This window comes from Genypterus blacodes, unplaced genomic scaffold, assembly GCF_046128005.1.
Source record: "Genypterus blacodes isolate CSIRO-AG114 ecotype Tasmania unplaced genomic scaffold, CSIRO-AGI_Gbla_v1 ptg000013l_1, whole genome shotgun sequence".
NCBI lineage: Eukaryota > Metazoa > Chordata > Actinopteri > Ophidiiformes > Ophidiidae > Genypterus > Genypterus blacodes.
In genome coordinates this window covers 545,554-561,053 of record NW_027466827.1, presented here as the reverse complement: position 1 = coordinate 561,053, position 15,500 = coordinate 545,554, and the positions used below count along the sequence as shown (strand labels likewise).

Genomic DNA, 15,500 nt, shown 5'->3' with positions numbered 1-15,500 from the left:
CCTGCATATAAAAGGTGCTCAGACTAACGTCTATGGCTTTTGGTTTCATTATTACCCATATTTGTAACGTTTATTTTCTATGATTTGCAATAATGCAAGCCTCAGATTTCCCCTGGTTTCTGCACTTAAAGTCTACAAACCAGGAGCTCCAGAACAACGTAACATGGCAGAGAAGCTTGTGTGACTCCTGGAAACCCACAAGGAGAAAAGGAAGTTTAGGTATAAAATAGAAGACACAGGCAGAAAGGAGGAGTACATGGAGTTGAAATACATAAGTAGAAGGAGTGAAGCTTTAACTTACTGCAGTAAACATGACTAAGCAGCGGAGACAATGTTCACACTCAATGTGATCGCGCTGATCAAAGCATTTGTGACTTGACGTTTTGTGATGAGCAGAAATCAACCGTTACCATAAAGTGAATAAAGTAGTGATGTTTTCATTGTTAAAAAAATAACAATTGCTAAGATCCTTCAGTGGGTGTGTTGATCCTGTCGATCCTTCAACACTGTCGAGCTCAGCGTAGCCTCTAATAGTCGTAATAGTCACAGAAAGCATACTCAAGAAGCAGTTTCAAAGGAAATTTAAATTCAGTTTTAAACAAAGTGTGTAAAAGGACATGTTACGCCCTTTTAAATCCGTTCTTATTTCTTGATTATTCCTTAAGGTTCAACAACTGACCAGTATTGCCTGTAGACATCACACACCTTGTTAAACACACACATTATAATCTGACCGGCCAGTGTTTGGATAGCCACCACTATGTCAGAGCAGGGCCTTAAGGAAACAGTAGCGAAAGCAGAAACAAAGACACATAAATCCGCGTAGAAGAACCCCTTTAAGCTTTTAGGACCATTAAATTACTTTAATCTGGCGGCTAAAACTAAAACAGACCTGACAGGATAATCGCCAAAGTACAACAGCAGTGTTGGGATTATTAGCGGGGGTCTCGGTTCTCAGTCAAGGTATTTATGATCTATTTCACTGTGTTAAAAGGCTGCACTGATTTGTTTCAGGTCTGTCTAAAACTAGTTACTGTTGGGAGCTGAGTCGTCGCGTTTCCGAATCAGAAGGTCTGTGGCTCTACCGGCCCACTATGGTGGCCAGCAGGGCCATTCGGATGTACATGCCGTTCTCTGCCTGGCGGAAATATGCGGCTCTTGGATCTGTATCCACCTCCATGCTGAAAGAGAGGGACACAAGACAAGAAAAAGACAGTAAAGACAGGTCCCTCACGACTGCGTATGTAAATCTGATTCTATCTGGTTCTATCAGTCAACTACTGGTTCGCTGGGCCTCACCTAATTTCGTTGACTCGGGGCAGAGGATGCATTACCACCATCCTCTTTTTGGCGCTGGTCATGATGTGAGGAGTGAGGATGAACTGGCCAAAACACTGAGAGAAATCAAAGACACAAAGATTGATATGAGTTTGTATGAGCTTATTACAATCTGCAATAATTAAAATCCGAGACAATTGAGGCAGGAAGGGTGGCTGCTTACGGCGTTGTACTCCTCCTCTGATGCAAATCTCTCCTTCTGGATCCTGGTCATGTAGAGGACGTCGGTGTCAGGCAAGGCCTCCTCGATACTCTCAAACTCCTCCTGCAAACGAGCACAAATCCACATCAGCGTCGACACAGCGGGGTCCAAAATCCCAGAAACACTCAATATTCATCCCGGCAAATCAGCTCCTCTGTGGAGTTTTAGCCTCTGGTAATCTTTGCTCCAACCTGCTTGATGCCCTTGGAGGCCACGTAGCTGATGATCTCTGCCGGCATGTGGAGGTTCTTGGGGGCCACGTAGCGCAGGGTGATGCGGTACTGGGTCAGCAGCTTTGCCAGGGAGTGAACCGTGCGGCCATGTTTCAAATCCCCGACCATCGTTATCTGACAGAGACCAAAAGTGAGAGCGACATCAGCGAAACCGGCAAAACGACCTACAAGTACAGGTCGGCATTCAATCACGTTGTCATGTCTCTCACCGTCATGCCGTTGACCGTCCCCAGCTCCTCTCTGATGGTGAAGACATCCAGCAGGGCCTGGGTTGGGTGCTCGCCTACTCCGTCTCCAGCATTGATCACTGGCTTGCGGCAATGACGGGACGCAGTCTGGACGCCGCACAAGAGAGACGAAAGAGTTAGAGAAAACTATAAAAAAACTCCTCAAGACAACAGAACAGCGTCAAACTTGAAACGCACCTCTACGGCGCCTGGATTCGGGTGGCGGAGCACCAGGACGTCGGCGTAGCAGCTCATGGTCTGGACCGAGTCGGCCAGAGATTCTCCTTTTTGCGAGGAGGAGGTGGATTCGTTGAAGTGGACCACCGAGCCGCCCAGGCGCTGCATGGCCGCCGCGAAGGAGCTGCAGGTACGGGTGCTCACTTCGTAGAACATGGACGCCATTACCCTTCCCTGGAACGGACGACTGAGGTTTAAGAGTCGGGCTCGAGCGACACAACAGGACGAATGTGTGTCCACTAAAATGAACTGTTTACGCGTGTGTACAACAAGACGCCAACCTTCATGATGTCCAAGCTTCGTTCCTTCTGCACCATCAGACGCAGAGTGTGGGCGACGTTGAAAAGATGAGAGATCTACAACGACCAGGAGAAAGACTAAAGGTATTACACCAGCTGGCTAAAATATAAAACTGCTCATAAATTGCAAATTCTCTTCTGCTTCTATCTGCTGTGTGTGTGTGTTCTACCTGCTCCTTGCTGAACTGCCTGACAGACAGGATGTGCTGACCCACTAACGGGTGCAGCAGGGGGGACGTCTGGAAGTGGGGGATCTGTGGGGCGAGTAGGTGTCCGGGCGCCGCCTGTGGGGACAGGAGCCTGGACAGGGGAGGCGGGTGGCTGTAACCGTCACTGCTGGCGGCAAACGCGGTAGGAATCATCATATCTAAAGACGGAGCAAAGACACCAATCACTTCCATCAGTTAAATACACAAGATGCAGGATACAGGATCTGAAATGTAGCAATGCTTATATTTCCTGGGACGGTTGTGTGCAGCGCAGTACCTGGGGGCAGGCCCGGGTCAGAGGAGCGGTGGGTGCGGGGCTGCGCCAGGTAGCGGCCCTCACCGCACCCCCGCCGAGGGCTGGCCGCTCGGGTGCGGATGATTTCCCGGGGAGGAGTGGGACGCGGGCACTCTGGGGTCTGAAACAGGAAACGCACAGAGAGCAGAGAGCTGCTGTGAAACGTTTACTTCTAGTCTCTGTCTCTTTGAAATGGCACACACACACGTAAGTATTCAGTACCTTTGGAGTTTCTTTGGGAAGTTCCGGCGGGTAAACGGGCTGACTGGGCCAGGTCTTCACGTCTTCACCGTAACCTGGAGGTACCAACACCTTCACAAGACACAGATACACACATGGTCACACTGTAGGTTAATTCCCCCCCCCCTCTAAACACAGACAATAAATATGCGTGTGTGTGTCTGTGTGTGCTTTTGCTGACCTGTCCATCAATGTAGGCCACCTCTCCTCGTAGAACCACGCGGCGGACTTTACCCTTCACCTTCATACCCTGGAAGGGGGTCCACTTGGACTTGGTGAACTGCATGGCGTCTGGAATGACCCACTCCTGCTCCAAGTCCACCTGAGAGACAACACAAGGTGAATAAACGCAAAGGAATTAGAAATATTTGAGGGCTGTTTTGAAGTACAAAGACCAGGGGAAAGTGATCAGGGTGTGTGTGTGTGTGTGTGTGTGTGTGTGTGTGTGTGTGTGTACCTCCACATATGTGTTTTCCTGGACAGGCAGGTTGAAGATCTTGCGCGGGTTGTCGTAAAGCCGCCTGATGATGTCATCCAGGGTCAGACGTCCATCGCTGACGGCGGTGAGCAACAGTGGGAGCATCGTCTCCAAGCCGGGGTAGCCTGGAGGAGGATGATTGCTCCTCTTCTCTTCAACAGAGTGGGGAGCTATGAAAACAGAAAAGCCAGATAAGGAAACTTGAAAGTAAGGAGCAGGAGGAGCCAACATGCATTTGCTATTACATGGATATAAGAGCTGACGTCATTTAGCAGAGCGGATGCTGACCGTGATCTGTGGCAAAGCAGTCTATGATGTCCAGGTGCTCCCACAGTGCCTCCATGTCTTCACGGGTTCCCAGCATGGGTCGTACTTGCGCCTGTCCCTCGCCGATCGCTGGCACATTTTCATTACACAGGAAGAGGTGGTGAGGCGCCACCTCGCACGTCACCTGGATGCCTTTCTGCTTGGCAGCCCGGATGATCAGGATCTGGAATGGAGTGGAAAAAGCCGTTAAATAGGCAAAATTTGCGATCAAAACATTTGGAACATCTGCTAATGTTATGAATTCAGGTTGTGTAGCGAATGGAGCCCATATGATGCTCTTAGAAGGGAACCATGAGATAAATCATGAACGGCCCCTTACCTCCTCTCTCTTGGCGACGTGGCAGATGTGAACTGGGCGCTGGTAGAGCTGCGCCACCATCAGGATTGCAGCTACTGTCTGCTTCTCGGCGTGGGCAACGATGGGCATCTGTTTGGGCCACTTCTCAAAGTGCTGCACGCAGAACCAGAAGGTTGTGTTAGTGTGCAGGGGGGCGGGGCAACATGGGGGACGAGCAACAACCTCACGCTCAACTTTCAATTCTGATTTCACAGAGATTTCCAGGATGTAAAGTTACAGCCTACCTCCATCCAGAGGGAGACGTTGTCCATTTTGAGCGTGGAGTACGTGTCGTTCAGATACATCTTCAGGCCGACGGCCTGGCTAGCGATGGGAGGCAGGACGGCAGTATTGTCCGAAGCGGCGCCCACGTAGAGGGCATAGTCGCACCGGCAGCCCGCTTTGGCCAGCTACACACACACACACAGAGTTAATACTCTCGTTTCACTCAGGAGAACCTTCACTGACATCTCAACCCTCATTGTACCTTTTGCACCATGGCCAGAGAAGCCTGGTCGATGATGGCGGGGGAAGTGTTGGGCATCGCGCACACCATGGTGACGCCTCCCGCCAGGGCCGCCGCCGTACCGGAGGAGAAGTTCTCCTTATGTGTGGCGCCGGGCTCCCGTAGGTGAACGTGGACGTCAATCAACCCTGAGAGTCAATTTAACATAAGTGATATTAACAAATCCCCGTTTCATCATTTGTAGCCGCAGACACAAAGACAGAATACTGCTCCATGTCACTCACCAGGCAGGCGGACCAGCGTTTGTGATGTCATACTGTCGATGTGAGTTTTCACGGGTGGACTGCCACCAATCTGGTGGAGAGCCTGCAAACAGCGATTCACATTCACACGTTTCCTTTGGTATTACTGTCTAAAAGCAAGCTCGTGCATGTTAAAGAACTCCGGACACACACCTGAACAAAGAGCTTGGTGCACTTGATATCAATGATGAGGGGGACAGAGTAGTCGATGGCCATGCGTCTCGTTCTGTAGCCTTTGGTGACGAAGGACGAGAGCCGGCGGCCTCCGCTGTTCCTCATGGAGAGGTTGATGACCAGGTCAAAGTGGTTTTCCTCCAGGTAGTTCATGATGCTGCGCTGCTTCTCCTTCGTGGGACAGTCGCTCTCCTCCTCCTCAAACGGCCAATCCACTGCCATCACCTGGAGAGTTAGAGGGACGAAGGGAGGGAGAAAGAGAGGGGGTTTAAACTCCATATCTGGGGGTAAACATCAAACATAAAAGGCACATGCGTTCATTAAAGAGGATTACTTTGACTCCGTGCTCTGTGTAGAAGTCGGCAGTGCCCAGGCTGGCATACAGGTCGTATCCCAGAGACTCCAGCGCCTGCACGGTGGGCAGCAGCTCACTCTTGTTCTACAACCACACAGAACGTACAAACACAACGGCACAGCAAACGAGTCAAATGAGTTCACAAGAAAGAGATTGGATTAATATGGATACCAGTCAGCCAGGGAACAATCTAAACTTTTCAACCCTAACTGGCCACACAGTGTTTAAAGTGGCGTCCTACACGTACCTTATAGCTGCCAATGGAGAGCAGGATATTCTTCTTGGGGATCTTGAAGCCCGTAGACAGCATGGCTTTGAGGTACGCCTCGTAACGGTTCTCCCCGAAGCAGGCCACCTCCCCCGTGCTGGTCATCTCCACCCCCAGCACCACATCTGCCCCCGCCAGGCGAGAGAACGAGAACTGGGGGACCTGAAGGAGGCGTGAGAAGTACAGTTGTATAACTAAAAACAGCAGCATTAACTAATGGCCGTGAAGTAGAAGGAACATTAGCAGAGCTCGCTGGACGCGTGCAAAAATAATGGCATGCTTATTTACCTTGACGCCGACGATCCCCTTTCCTTTCATTAGGCCCACCGGCTCCACGTCTTCCCCCATGATGGCCTCCGTCGCCATGGCCACGAGGTCCAAGCCCAACGTCTTGGACACGAAGGGGAAGGAGCGGGAGACTCGGACGTTGCACTCGATCACCTTCAGCTGGTCGTCCTGGCAGAGGAAAAGGAAAAGACACCGGCGTTATACAGAAACATTTACAGACTACAAATGAATTTATTAAGTCTAAAAAAGAACTGCATGTTTCTCACCTTAGCTATGAGCTGCAGGTTGAAGGGCCCAGTGACTTGCAGCTCCTGGCCGATGGAATGGACGATCATCTTGATTCTCTCCATCGTCTTCTGGTTCAGGTCCTGCGGCGGCGTCACCAGGGTGGCGTCGCCGGAGTGTACACCCGCGTTCTCCACATGTTCAGACACGGCGATGGCCAGCACCACGCCGTCACACGCCACCGCGTCCACGTCGATCTCCTGGCAAACCCAAAAACATACAAGAGTGTTTAAATATAAACACAACTGCAGACCAATACATTTTCTTTCCTCATTTTCATTTTCATCATAGTCGCATCTACTGGGAGCTGGATTTCTGACCTTGGCCTCCTGTATGAACTTTGAGATGACCACAGGGTATTCCTTGGACACGGCCACGGCGCTGCTTAGGAACTTCTCCAGGTCGCTGTCGGCGTAGGCCACGTTCATGGCGGCTCCGCTGAGGACGTAGGAGGGACGGACCAGGCAGGGATAACCCACCGTCTCACAGAACTTCATGGCAGACTGGAGGAGGAAGAGGGGGAAACGGGACAGAGATGACTACTTCATACACTCTGTAGAAACTAGGAACGAGGTGAAGACACTCCTCCTCCGCTTGAATCCCGGCCTCCTGTCCGTCCTACCTCGGTGTCGGAGAGTTCTTTCCACTGCGGCTGGCTGATGCCGATGGTGTCCAGCATTCGGGAGAACTTGAACCTGTTCTCCGCGCAGTCGATGAACTCGGGCGACGTTCCCAGGATGCGACACTGCTGGCGGTGCAGCGACATGGCGATGTTGTTGGGCAGCTGGCCTCCCATGGACAGGATCACACCTTCGGGGTTTTCCAGCTCGTAGATGTCCATCACCACCTGAGACGCAGAACACACACCCGTTAATGTTTCAACGCGAATACCTGAAGTTTCTTAACTACTGCAAAAAAAAGGAAAAAAAGATCCACTTACCTCAAAGGAGATCTCGTCAAAGTAGAGGCGGTCACACATGTCGTAGTCCGTACTCACTGTCTCTGGGTTGTAGTTTACCATGATGGTCTTGTAACCCATCTGCAGAATACATAACGTGGATACATGTGTGTGTAGATCAGTGTCAGCGGGCACTAATACACAAAATCACTCACTCAGTTGTGCTTCTTCCTCTAAAAATCAAAGATGGTTGCTGTTTAGATATGAGTGACCGACAGACTGACCTCCCTGAGCTCGGTGATGCACCCGACGGCACACCAGTCGAACTCCACGCTGCTGCCGATGCGGTACACGCCGGAGCCGATCACCATGACGTGCTGGTCGTCGAAGTCGACGTCGTTCTCCGTCCCGTGGTAGGTCAGGTACAGGTAGTTGGTGAAAGCCGGCCACTCGGCGGCCACGGTGTCGATCTGCTTCACTACCGGCAGGATGGACCAATCGTGCCGCAGCTTCCTCACCGCCAGTTCTGTGCTGTGGACGACACAGCAATTGGAAGACATTTAGGCGTTTTTGTACAGAGCTCGTCTATAACTGCTAATATTGTCACGGCAAAGCATCTACCCACCTCTGGACAGCTAATGCGATCTGTTTGTCAGAGAAGCCCAGCTGTTTGGCCTTCAGCATCACCTCAGGAGGCATGGTACTCTCATCCTAGAAGCAGAAAGCGTCATTTAGAAATCTCACTAATAGGAAACAAAAGCGAATCCGAACTGACTTCCTGTTCCGAGCTGGTTCCCCTTGCTCAGTCTCACCTGGTTAAACGTCTCCAGCAGGCGCTCATGGTCGGCGATGTTCTTCATCTTGTGCAGAAACCAGCGGTCGATCTTCGTCAGGTCGTACAGCTGGTCCACCGTGTAGTCGGCCTTGAACGCCGATGCCAACACGAAGATGCGCTTGTCCGTGGGAGTCTGCAACTCCTGTGAGCAAGTGAGACATCGTTTGAAACAGCACCGGACAGAGACAGAACTGAACTCTTAATGAAACTCTAAAGTGATATTTGAAGAAGGCAGGAAGTGAAACTATACTGATACCACATCCTGTTCGGAGACGGTAAACTGTGGCGATACAAACTGCATTTCTTTACCTTGTCAGAGACGGGTTTGATGGTGTGGTCGAAGCCGACGCAGTTCTCATCCACCATCCTCAGAGCTTTCTGGAAGGCCTCCTCAAAGCTACGTCCAATCGCCATGACCTCGCCTGCCCCGGGAAAGAAGTGAGGTGATTAAGATGAATTCCCTGACATCTCACCTTCAAAGTGACACACGTTCCGCTTCATCACAGCCTCTTACCAACACTCTTCATGGAGCTGCCTATCTGGGTGGAGACCCGGAGGAACTTGCTGAGATCCCAGCGAGGCACCTTCACCACGCAGTAGTCCAAGCTGGGCTCAAAGTTGGCCGTTGTCGAGTTGGTTACAGAGTTCCTGGGCAAAAATCAGGCAGGAAAATGAGGACATTAACTCATAACACAACAAAAAGCAAAAACAAACACAGACAGAAACCCGGTGCCTACTTGAGTTTTGGCAGTGGGATCCCGAGGCCAAGCTTAGCCGCCACATAGGCCAGAGGATAACCCGTCGCCTTACTGGCCAGGGCTGAACTCCGGGACAGACGGGCGTTCACCTCAATGATGTAATACTGCAAAATATCAGAGCACAGTATTAAGGTTACTTCCCGATTTCCCACAGATGAGAACAAAAGTGGAAACCGATTCTAAGCCTACAGTGTCTTTGCATGAATACCTGGTCAGACTCGGGGTTAAGAGCGTACTGGATGTTACACTCTCCCACGATTCCGAGGTGCCTGATGACTTTGATGGCCGTGTTCCTCAACATGTTGTGCTCGTAGTCGTTCAGCGTCTGACTGGGCGCCACCACGATGGACTCACCGGTATGGATGCCCAGCGGGTCGATATTCTCCATATTACACACCTACAAAAGAATGTATACAGTCAAGGTGGGCCTCAGGATTCTCCCGCGATATGAATCCGTTTCAGTCCTGCAGTTTATCACGATCCAACAATCTCCTCTATACTCACAGTGACACAGTTGTCGTAGGCGTCCCGGACCACCTCGTACTCGATCTCCTTCCAGCCTTTGAGCGATTTGTCCACCAGTACCTGGGAGGTGTGAGCGAAGGCCGACGCCACCAGAGAGGTGAGCTCCTCGCGGTTGTTGGCAAAGCCGGAGCCCAGACCACCCAGGGCGAAGGCCGACCGGACCAGGACGGGGTAGGAGAGGCGTTCGGCAGCTGCCACCGCCTAACCCAGGGTTCAAAGACAACGATTTAGAAGTCAAAAAGTGGGGATGAAATCTAAACAAGAGCCATTTTTGAAACATATGTGTAAGAGAGTCAAAGCTGGATCAGTGCGGTCCGTCTCCTTGCCTGCTCCACAGACAGCGCTGCTTCACTTGGAGCCACGTGCTCGTTGATCTCCTCCATTTTCTCCACGAAGATCTTCCTGTCCTCCGTCATCTCGATGGAGGCCACCGGCGTTCCCAGGACTCGGACTTCGTACTTCTCCAGGACGCCCAGCTTGGTCAGCTCCACGCCGCAGTTCAGAGCCGTCTGGCCCCCGAACGTCAGCAGCACGCCATCCGGACGCTCGTTTTTGATCACCTGGGAGCAAAGAGGCGAGAATTGAAACGGCACTGAAATATAAGCAACAATTCAAACAAAGAAGCACTTACCAGATGAAAACTAAAGCACTACAATGTTTCTAATCTTACCATTGATAGCATGTATCTGTACCTGAGTGACATAGTCCGCTGTAATAGGCAGGAAGTACACTTTGTCAGCGAGGCCCTTGGAGGTTTGAACAGTGGCAATGTTGGGGTTGATCAGCACGGTCTGGATGTTTTCTTCCTTCAGAGCTTTGATAGCCTGGAAATTGTATCAAACGGAAATGAATACGAAGTCACGTGTAACAAGAGGAGTGTTTTTGTTGTTTCCTGACAAAGCTAACTGGCGCTCCCATTTGTAGACATTCTCTAAACAAACCTGGGAACCGGAGTAGTCAAATTCCCCAGCCTGACCGATGGAAAGTCCTCCAGAACCCAGGATGAGGACCTTCCTGGGCCGGTAAACCTCCTCGGGTGTCGGGGACCCCGGGTAGGTGAGGTGCTCCAACAAACGCTGCTTCACTGGAAAATTAACAACAGAAAACTGAAGCATAGCTCACTGAAATACGTATACGGCGTTCCATGGAAGTACAAGTAGAGCATTCAAATGTAGATGTGCAGTATAGTTATACTGATGTGTCTGCTGATACTAAAATGTAAATGGCTCTAACCTGATTTGAAAGCGTTTCCTTCTTTGTGGTCTCTGACGGTGCTGATGAAGACGTCAAACAGGCCGACCAGATCTGTGGGGCCGGCCATGTGCTCCGGGTGGAACTGAACACTGGAAAGGAACACCACACAGGATTTTAACCAAGGAATCGACACCTGAACATTCAATGGGGCGTCTGCAGTAAGTGTAAGTGAGGGTGATATGGAGGGATGCAGATAGAGCAACGATACACCGCCACCCCTGCGTCTCTGAGCCCGTTACCTGAACAAAGGCTTTGAGTTGTGCACGATGCCCTCGTTGGTTTGGTCGTTGGCATTGGTAAAGAGGACGTCCCAGTCGGACGGCAGGGTCGTGGGGTCGGTGGCGAAGCCGTGGTTCTGACTGGTGATGAAGCAGCGGTCTGTCCCTTTGTGGATGCACGGCTGGTTGTGGCCGCGGTTGCCGTATCTGAGGAAAGATCGCAAGTATGGTTGTGAGGACTTGAACTCGTATGCAGGTTAAATGGTCCACGGGAGAGGATGATGTCATGCATTGGACATAAGCTGGCACAATGTTCTGGCCGATAAAAATACCAGGTTAAAAAAAAAACTACAGTGACTTATCTCACGAGCAAACCTTGTGAACTGTGAGAACTGTGGAAACATTGCTAGGATCTCATACTGCTGTTTCACGCTCAGACAACCAACAACATAACAGCAGGTTAACGAGGACGCTCGCCTGCTCGCCCGCTCGCCCTGACCTTCACTTTGAGGCTGATAAGGCAGCACTCGGGGATTCTCAGCAAAGAAAACCTCCCTAAACCCGGAGACCGCGAGTGTTTGTTCAATCGTATTCATAACAAGGCCGGTTGGTCCGCTAGTCTGGCGGTAATAAAGGAACTGCTGAGACTGCTGAGAATGTCATAAAGCAGCGTTTCACATCCCGATGCTGCCACAGAACTATGCGCTTGAGTCTGCGTGTGTGTGTGTGTGTGTGTGTTTTGAGGCGCTCTCCTGGCACAGAGGTGGAAGCTTCCTCTTTGTCCCTGTCCTCCTGGTCCAGACTCATCATAGAAATCTGGCTTAATCTTCTCAATCTGGGGGAAAACAGTTTCAGGAAGTTGCTTTATGCTCGTGTTCAGTGTGAGGTACTGACTTCATTTTGAAGGTCTTGGCTCCGATGACCAGAGAGAGGAGCTGATGTCCGAGGCAGATGCCGAAAAGAGGCTTGGGCCGGTCGACGCAAACCAGCTTCCTCATGTTGTCTATAGTGGCCTTGCACATCTGAGGATCCCCGGGGCCGTTACTAATAAAAAGACCATCAAAATCTGAAAGAGAAGAAGCATTAGAACGCCTTTAGTACCAGCTCCAGCATTATGGGACAAGATAACTTCATGAGTGTGCTGTAAATCCGAGCACAGCTTCTATTCGGATCTGTTTCATTTATATTCCATAGTTTTAAAGGCAAATTGGCCCTTGCGTTGCCCCCTGCTGGACATAATGTTAAATCCTCTGGACTGATTATGTATGCATTTGCCTGGGAGCACGAGAACACCAACACACACGTACTCAGTGTACCGAGTACTGACCCAGTGTAGTACGACTAACCTGTGCTGTCCAGCGGGTGGTCCCAGGGTACGACGGTCACAAGGGCGCCTCTCTCAGCCAGGCAACGGATCTGGTTGTATTTGATGCCGCAGTCCACCACTGTGATGCGCAGACTGCCACTGGGGTTGAAAACTCTAAGCTCCTGAAGACAAAAGAAAAGGAAAAGAGGCGGAAAAGTATTGAAGATTAGTTGTTGCGGCCCTTATCCGGTCAGAGAGTTGCTGGTGTTGTTGTGTGCAGTAAAAGTGATGATGCAGGTGCGGGTTTTACCTTCATGGAAACCTCCTGGACCAGGTTTCTGTTGTCGGGGTTATCCAAGGGAATACTGGTCTCAAGGGTCCCGTCCACCACCAGCTTCCCCAGCATGGTGCCCTTCTCTCGGATCTTCTTGGTCAAACAGCGTGTGTCGATGCCTTGATTAAGAGGAAAGAAAAGTAGGAAGTAGTTAATATCGAGTTATGTATCTATCAGTGACCTTAATATGCATTCTGGAGCGTAATCGTTAACTATCTGGGCGAACATGGGCAAACCAGTGTGACCTCACTCAGTACTGACCTTGTATACCAGGAACACCTTGCTCTTTGAGCCACTGGTCCAGTGACTTGGCTGAACTCCAATGGCTGGGAGAGTCTGACAGCTGTCCGATAATCAGAGCTGCAACGTGGATCTTGGACGATTCAAACCACTGAGGAAGAAAACGGCAGGGAGACGCGTCACTATGCCACGTTCATATAGGCCGATGAAGTATTCTTTCATTTACCTTAACGTATCCACCCCTCATTAGGAGGACATGGGTAATTATGTCGGCTAGGATTAAGATCTGAGCGCTCGTGATTTGAAAACTGCACCTTGCTGAGTCCAAACTCTCCCTCTTCCTCCAGCGGCACGCCATAGTTGCCCACCAATGGATAGGTGAGGGTGAGCAGCTGACAGCGGTAGGATGGGTCTGTAAGCGCCTCTGGATAACCCACCATGCCAGTCTGGAAAACTGAAAAACACACATTTAATCAGTGCATAGTTTCAACGCTGAGCTTGTATGCGATCCTTTCAAATCAGAGCCACAACTGGTAGCTTCTATGTTTCAGAGGAGGAGGAGGTGGATCATCTGGGATATTTGATAATGACAGTGGTGTTGATGAGGTCTTTATAATATAAGACATTCTCTGTGTAATGCAATCCAATACACCATCTCCAACTACACATAAAGCTTAAAAATTGTTGTGTCAGCACGTCTACGACAGCGTCATCACAATCTGATCATTAGACACAAAGGCAGGAGTAATAGCAGTGATGCTGTATCGACCAGAAACAAAAGATGTGCTGTAGTTTGACTGTCATTTGCATAAAGAAAACTTTGAGCCATGGTAATCTAGATGTAAAAGACTATCATTAACACATTCCATTCTGTTGTGTGGGCAGTGTCCCATTATTCTGCATGAAAAAAAGGCAGTTTAATGTTGCTCTGCTTTTTATTCTGGAGATATCAAGCCTTCAGCAAATCCTCAACTGCTGCTGATGTGCAAGTGAGTGTCTTGCATGGTATGACCCTGCCATCAGTGTGAATGTGAAGTCATTGTCCACATAACAGGACCGTAGGACTTTGAATGGGTGTCTAACAAAAACCTCTACTGCAGGATGTTCTTAGTTCAGGTGGATGTGCAAACATGCACCGTCACTCCAGGAAGTGTTTTTCTTTTACATTTTACCCTGGAACATCTTTATTCTCAACTAAGAGAATGTTGCAGAGGCATGTGCGGGACATTTTCATGACTTGAAACCCCAATGTCATGAAGATGGGGGTGAGGTCATGGATCTATACATGAACTTCTTTAACAGCAGTAGCATGAGGAGAACATTTCAGTGGGGCGTTCTGCCACATGTTGGCAAAGCTCCAACTTCGGAAGCTTCGTCAGTTTAGCCACTTTACCCTTAAAAGGTATGATCAGATACCTAAAGGTTCCAGAGGTGTGCATAGATACAAATTCCAGCTGTAGGCATCCTTGTGTTTGTGTGTATGTTAGCTGAGCAGCCCAAAACTTTCTCCCAACTTCGACCCCCCATGTGTCCATGTGCAGAGGGAAGTGAAGTTACGAGCATCTCTCACGGGCATGACACGGAGAGATTAAACCTTAATTACCAGAGAAGACAAACCGGATGGACAGAGTTCTAGCCTAGGTACGCAGGTGGATTTGGCAATAGCACTTTGGCTAACAGTTATGATTTGATATACGTAGTACCAAAAGGGACGTACCGACTTCTCCCGATACAGACACGTCTGCACCAAAAAGACGGCCCTTAAAGCTGGTGCCGTCCTCTAAAATCAAGGTTGCCATCTTGGTCATTGTGTTATCGGAGAGGAAATGGGTGTAATCAGAGTACTTGATGGTCCGTGGTCTCCACGTGAACCTCTCGGCGCGCGAGGAAAGCAGATGAAACCGGAAAAAACTCTTAAACAAAAATAGATATGGCCACCAAAACCAGCTAGGTCGCTGTATAACTGCGTCTGTCGCGAATCGGACTACCGTAAAAGACTAAAACTGCTTAAATTGGATAATTTGCCGGTAAAAGGGACGTGAAGGCGCCGCCACAGTGTTCCACACGCTGCCACAAAACGTGTGGAAGACAACCTCCGGCTTCCCACCGCCAGTTTGACTCGGCCATTCGTGGCGTTTCCGCCCACAACCTTCAAATTAAAAGTACTATTAAATGAAGAATGCAGATATGATGTTGTGGGATAGGGCGAGTACAGTGATTTATTTATTTATTTATTTGATTTATTTATTTATTATTGATATTGACGTTTTTGTTGTTGTTGCTTTGTGGTTGTATTCCAATTGATATCGAGAATAATTAGCATTGGCTTTTGTCGATTTTCACTTCTCACACAATAGTGAGTTTAAGACAATAATTGAATGAAACTTGAACATTTTTGAATATTTATCCGGACTAATCACCAGATCAATTGAGGGGATCATGTACCACCATGAAACACTTTCCTAAAATATCCTCTGTCTCTGTCTCTAGATGTTTCTGAACCTGAGGAACAAACATTATTTCCGTCGACAACATCGGCTTATTACCGGGATGAGCGGTGACATGAACCGAA

General features: G+C 49.7%; 1 protein-coding gene across 1 annotated transcript; it reads right to left on the bottom strand.

The window, feature by feature from the left end:
* Nucleotides 1-452: 452 nt before the first annotated feature.
* cad (carbamoyl-phosphate synthetase 2, aspartate transcarbamylase, and dihydroorotase) lies at nucleotides 453-15,038 on the bottom strand. Its single transcript, XM_076167181.1, has 44 exons — nucleotides 14,646-15,038; nucleotides 13,243-13,382; nucleotides 12,950-13,079; nucleotides 12,665-12,807; nucleotides 12,395-12,536; nucleotides 11,943-12,114; nucleotides 11,070-11,255; nucleotides 10,810-10,919; nucleotides 10,518-10,660; nucleotides 10,269-10,400; nucleotides 9,903-10,136; nucleotides 9,556-9,777; nucleotides 9,260-9,448; nucleotides 9,031-9,155; nucleotides 8,808-8,941; nucleotides 8,603-8,715; nucleotides 8,271-8,435; nucleotides 8,084-8,169; nucleotides 7,743-7,989; nucleotides 7,501-7,599; nucleotides 7,183-7,407; nucleotides 6,881-7,063; nucleotides 6,542-6,760; nucleotides 6,276-6,443; nucleotides 5,967-6,149; nucleotides 5,699-5,803; nucleotides 5,344-5,589; nucleotides 5,173-5,254; nucleotides 4,910-5,076; nucleotides 4,668-4,832; nucleotides 4,405-4,536; nucleotides 4,047-4,248; nucleotides 3,738-3,928; nucleotides 3,462-3,602; nucleotides 3,263-3,352; nucleotides 3,023-3,161; nucleotides 2,707-2,903; nucleotides 2,519-2,593; nucleotides 2,199-2,411; nucleotides 1,983-2,108; nucleotides 1,732-1,887; nucleotides 1,502-1,603; nucleotides 1,300-1,394; nucleotides 453-1,181 (listed from the first exon to the last, which is right to left on the bottom strand). The coding sequence occupies exons 1-44, from the start codon at nucleotides 14,734-14,736 to the stop codon at nucleotides 1,082-1,084; spliced, it is 6,705 nt and encodes a 2,234-aa protein (XP_076023296.1). The 5' UTR covers nucleotides 14,737-15,038; the 3' UTR covers nucleotides 453-1,081.
* Between the last annotated feature and the right edge of the window lie 462 nt (nucleotides 15,039-15,500).

Coding starts and splice junctions, on each gene's coding strand:
- cad (XM_076167181.1), bottom strand. CDS start 14,736: ATGACCAAGATGGCAACCTTGATTTTAGAGGACGGCACCAGCTTTAAG. Junction 13,080..13,242: donor GAGAGTTTGGACTCAGCAAG/GTGCAGTTTTCA, acceptor TTTCTTCCTCAG/TGGTTTGAATCGTCCAAGAT. Junction 5,255..5,343: donor GCACCAAGCTCTTTGTTCAG/GTGTGTGTCCGG, acceptor CGCTGTTTGCAG/GCTCTCCACCAGATTGGTGG.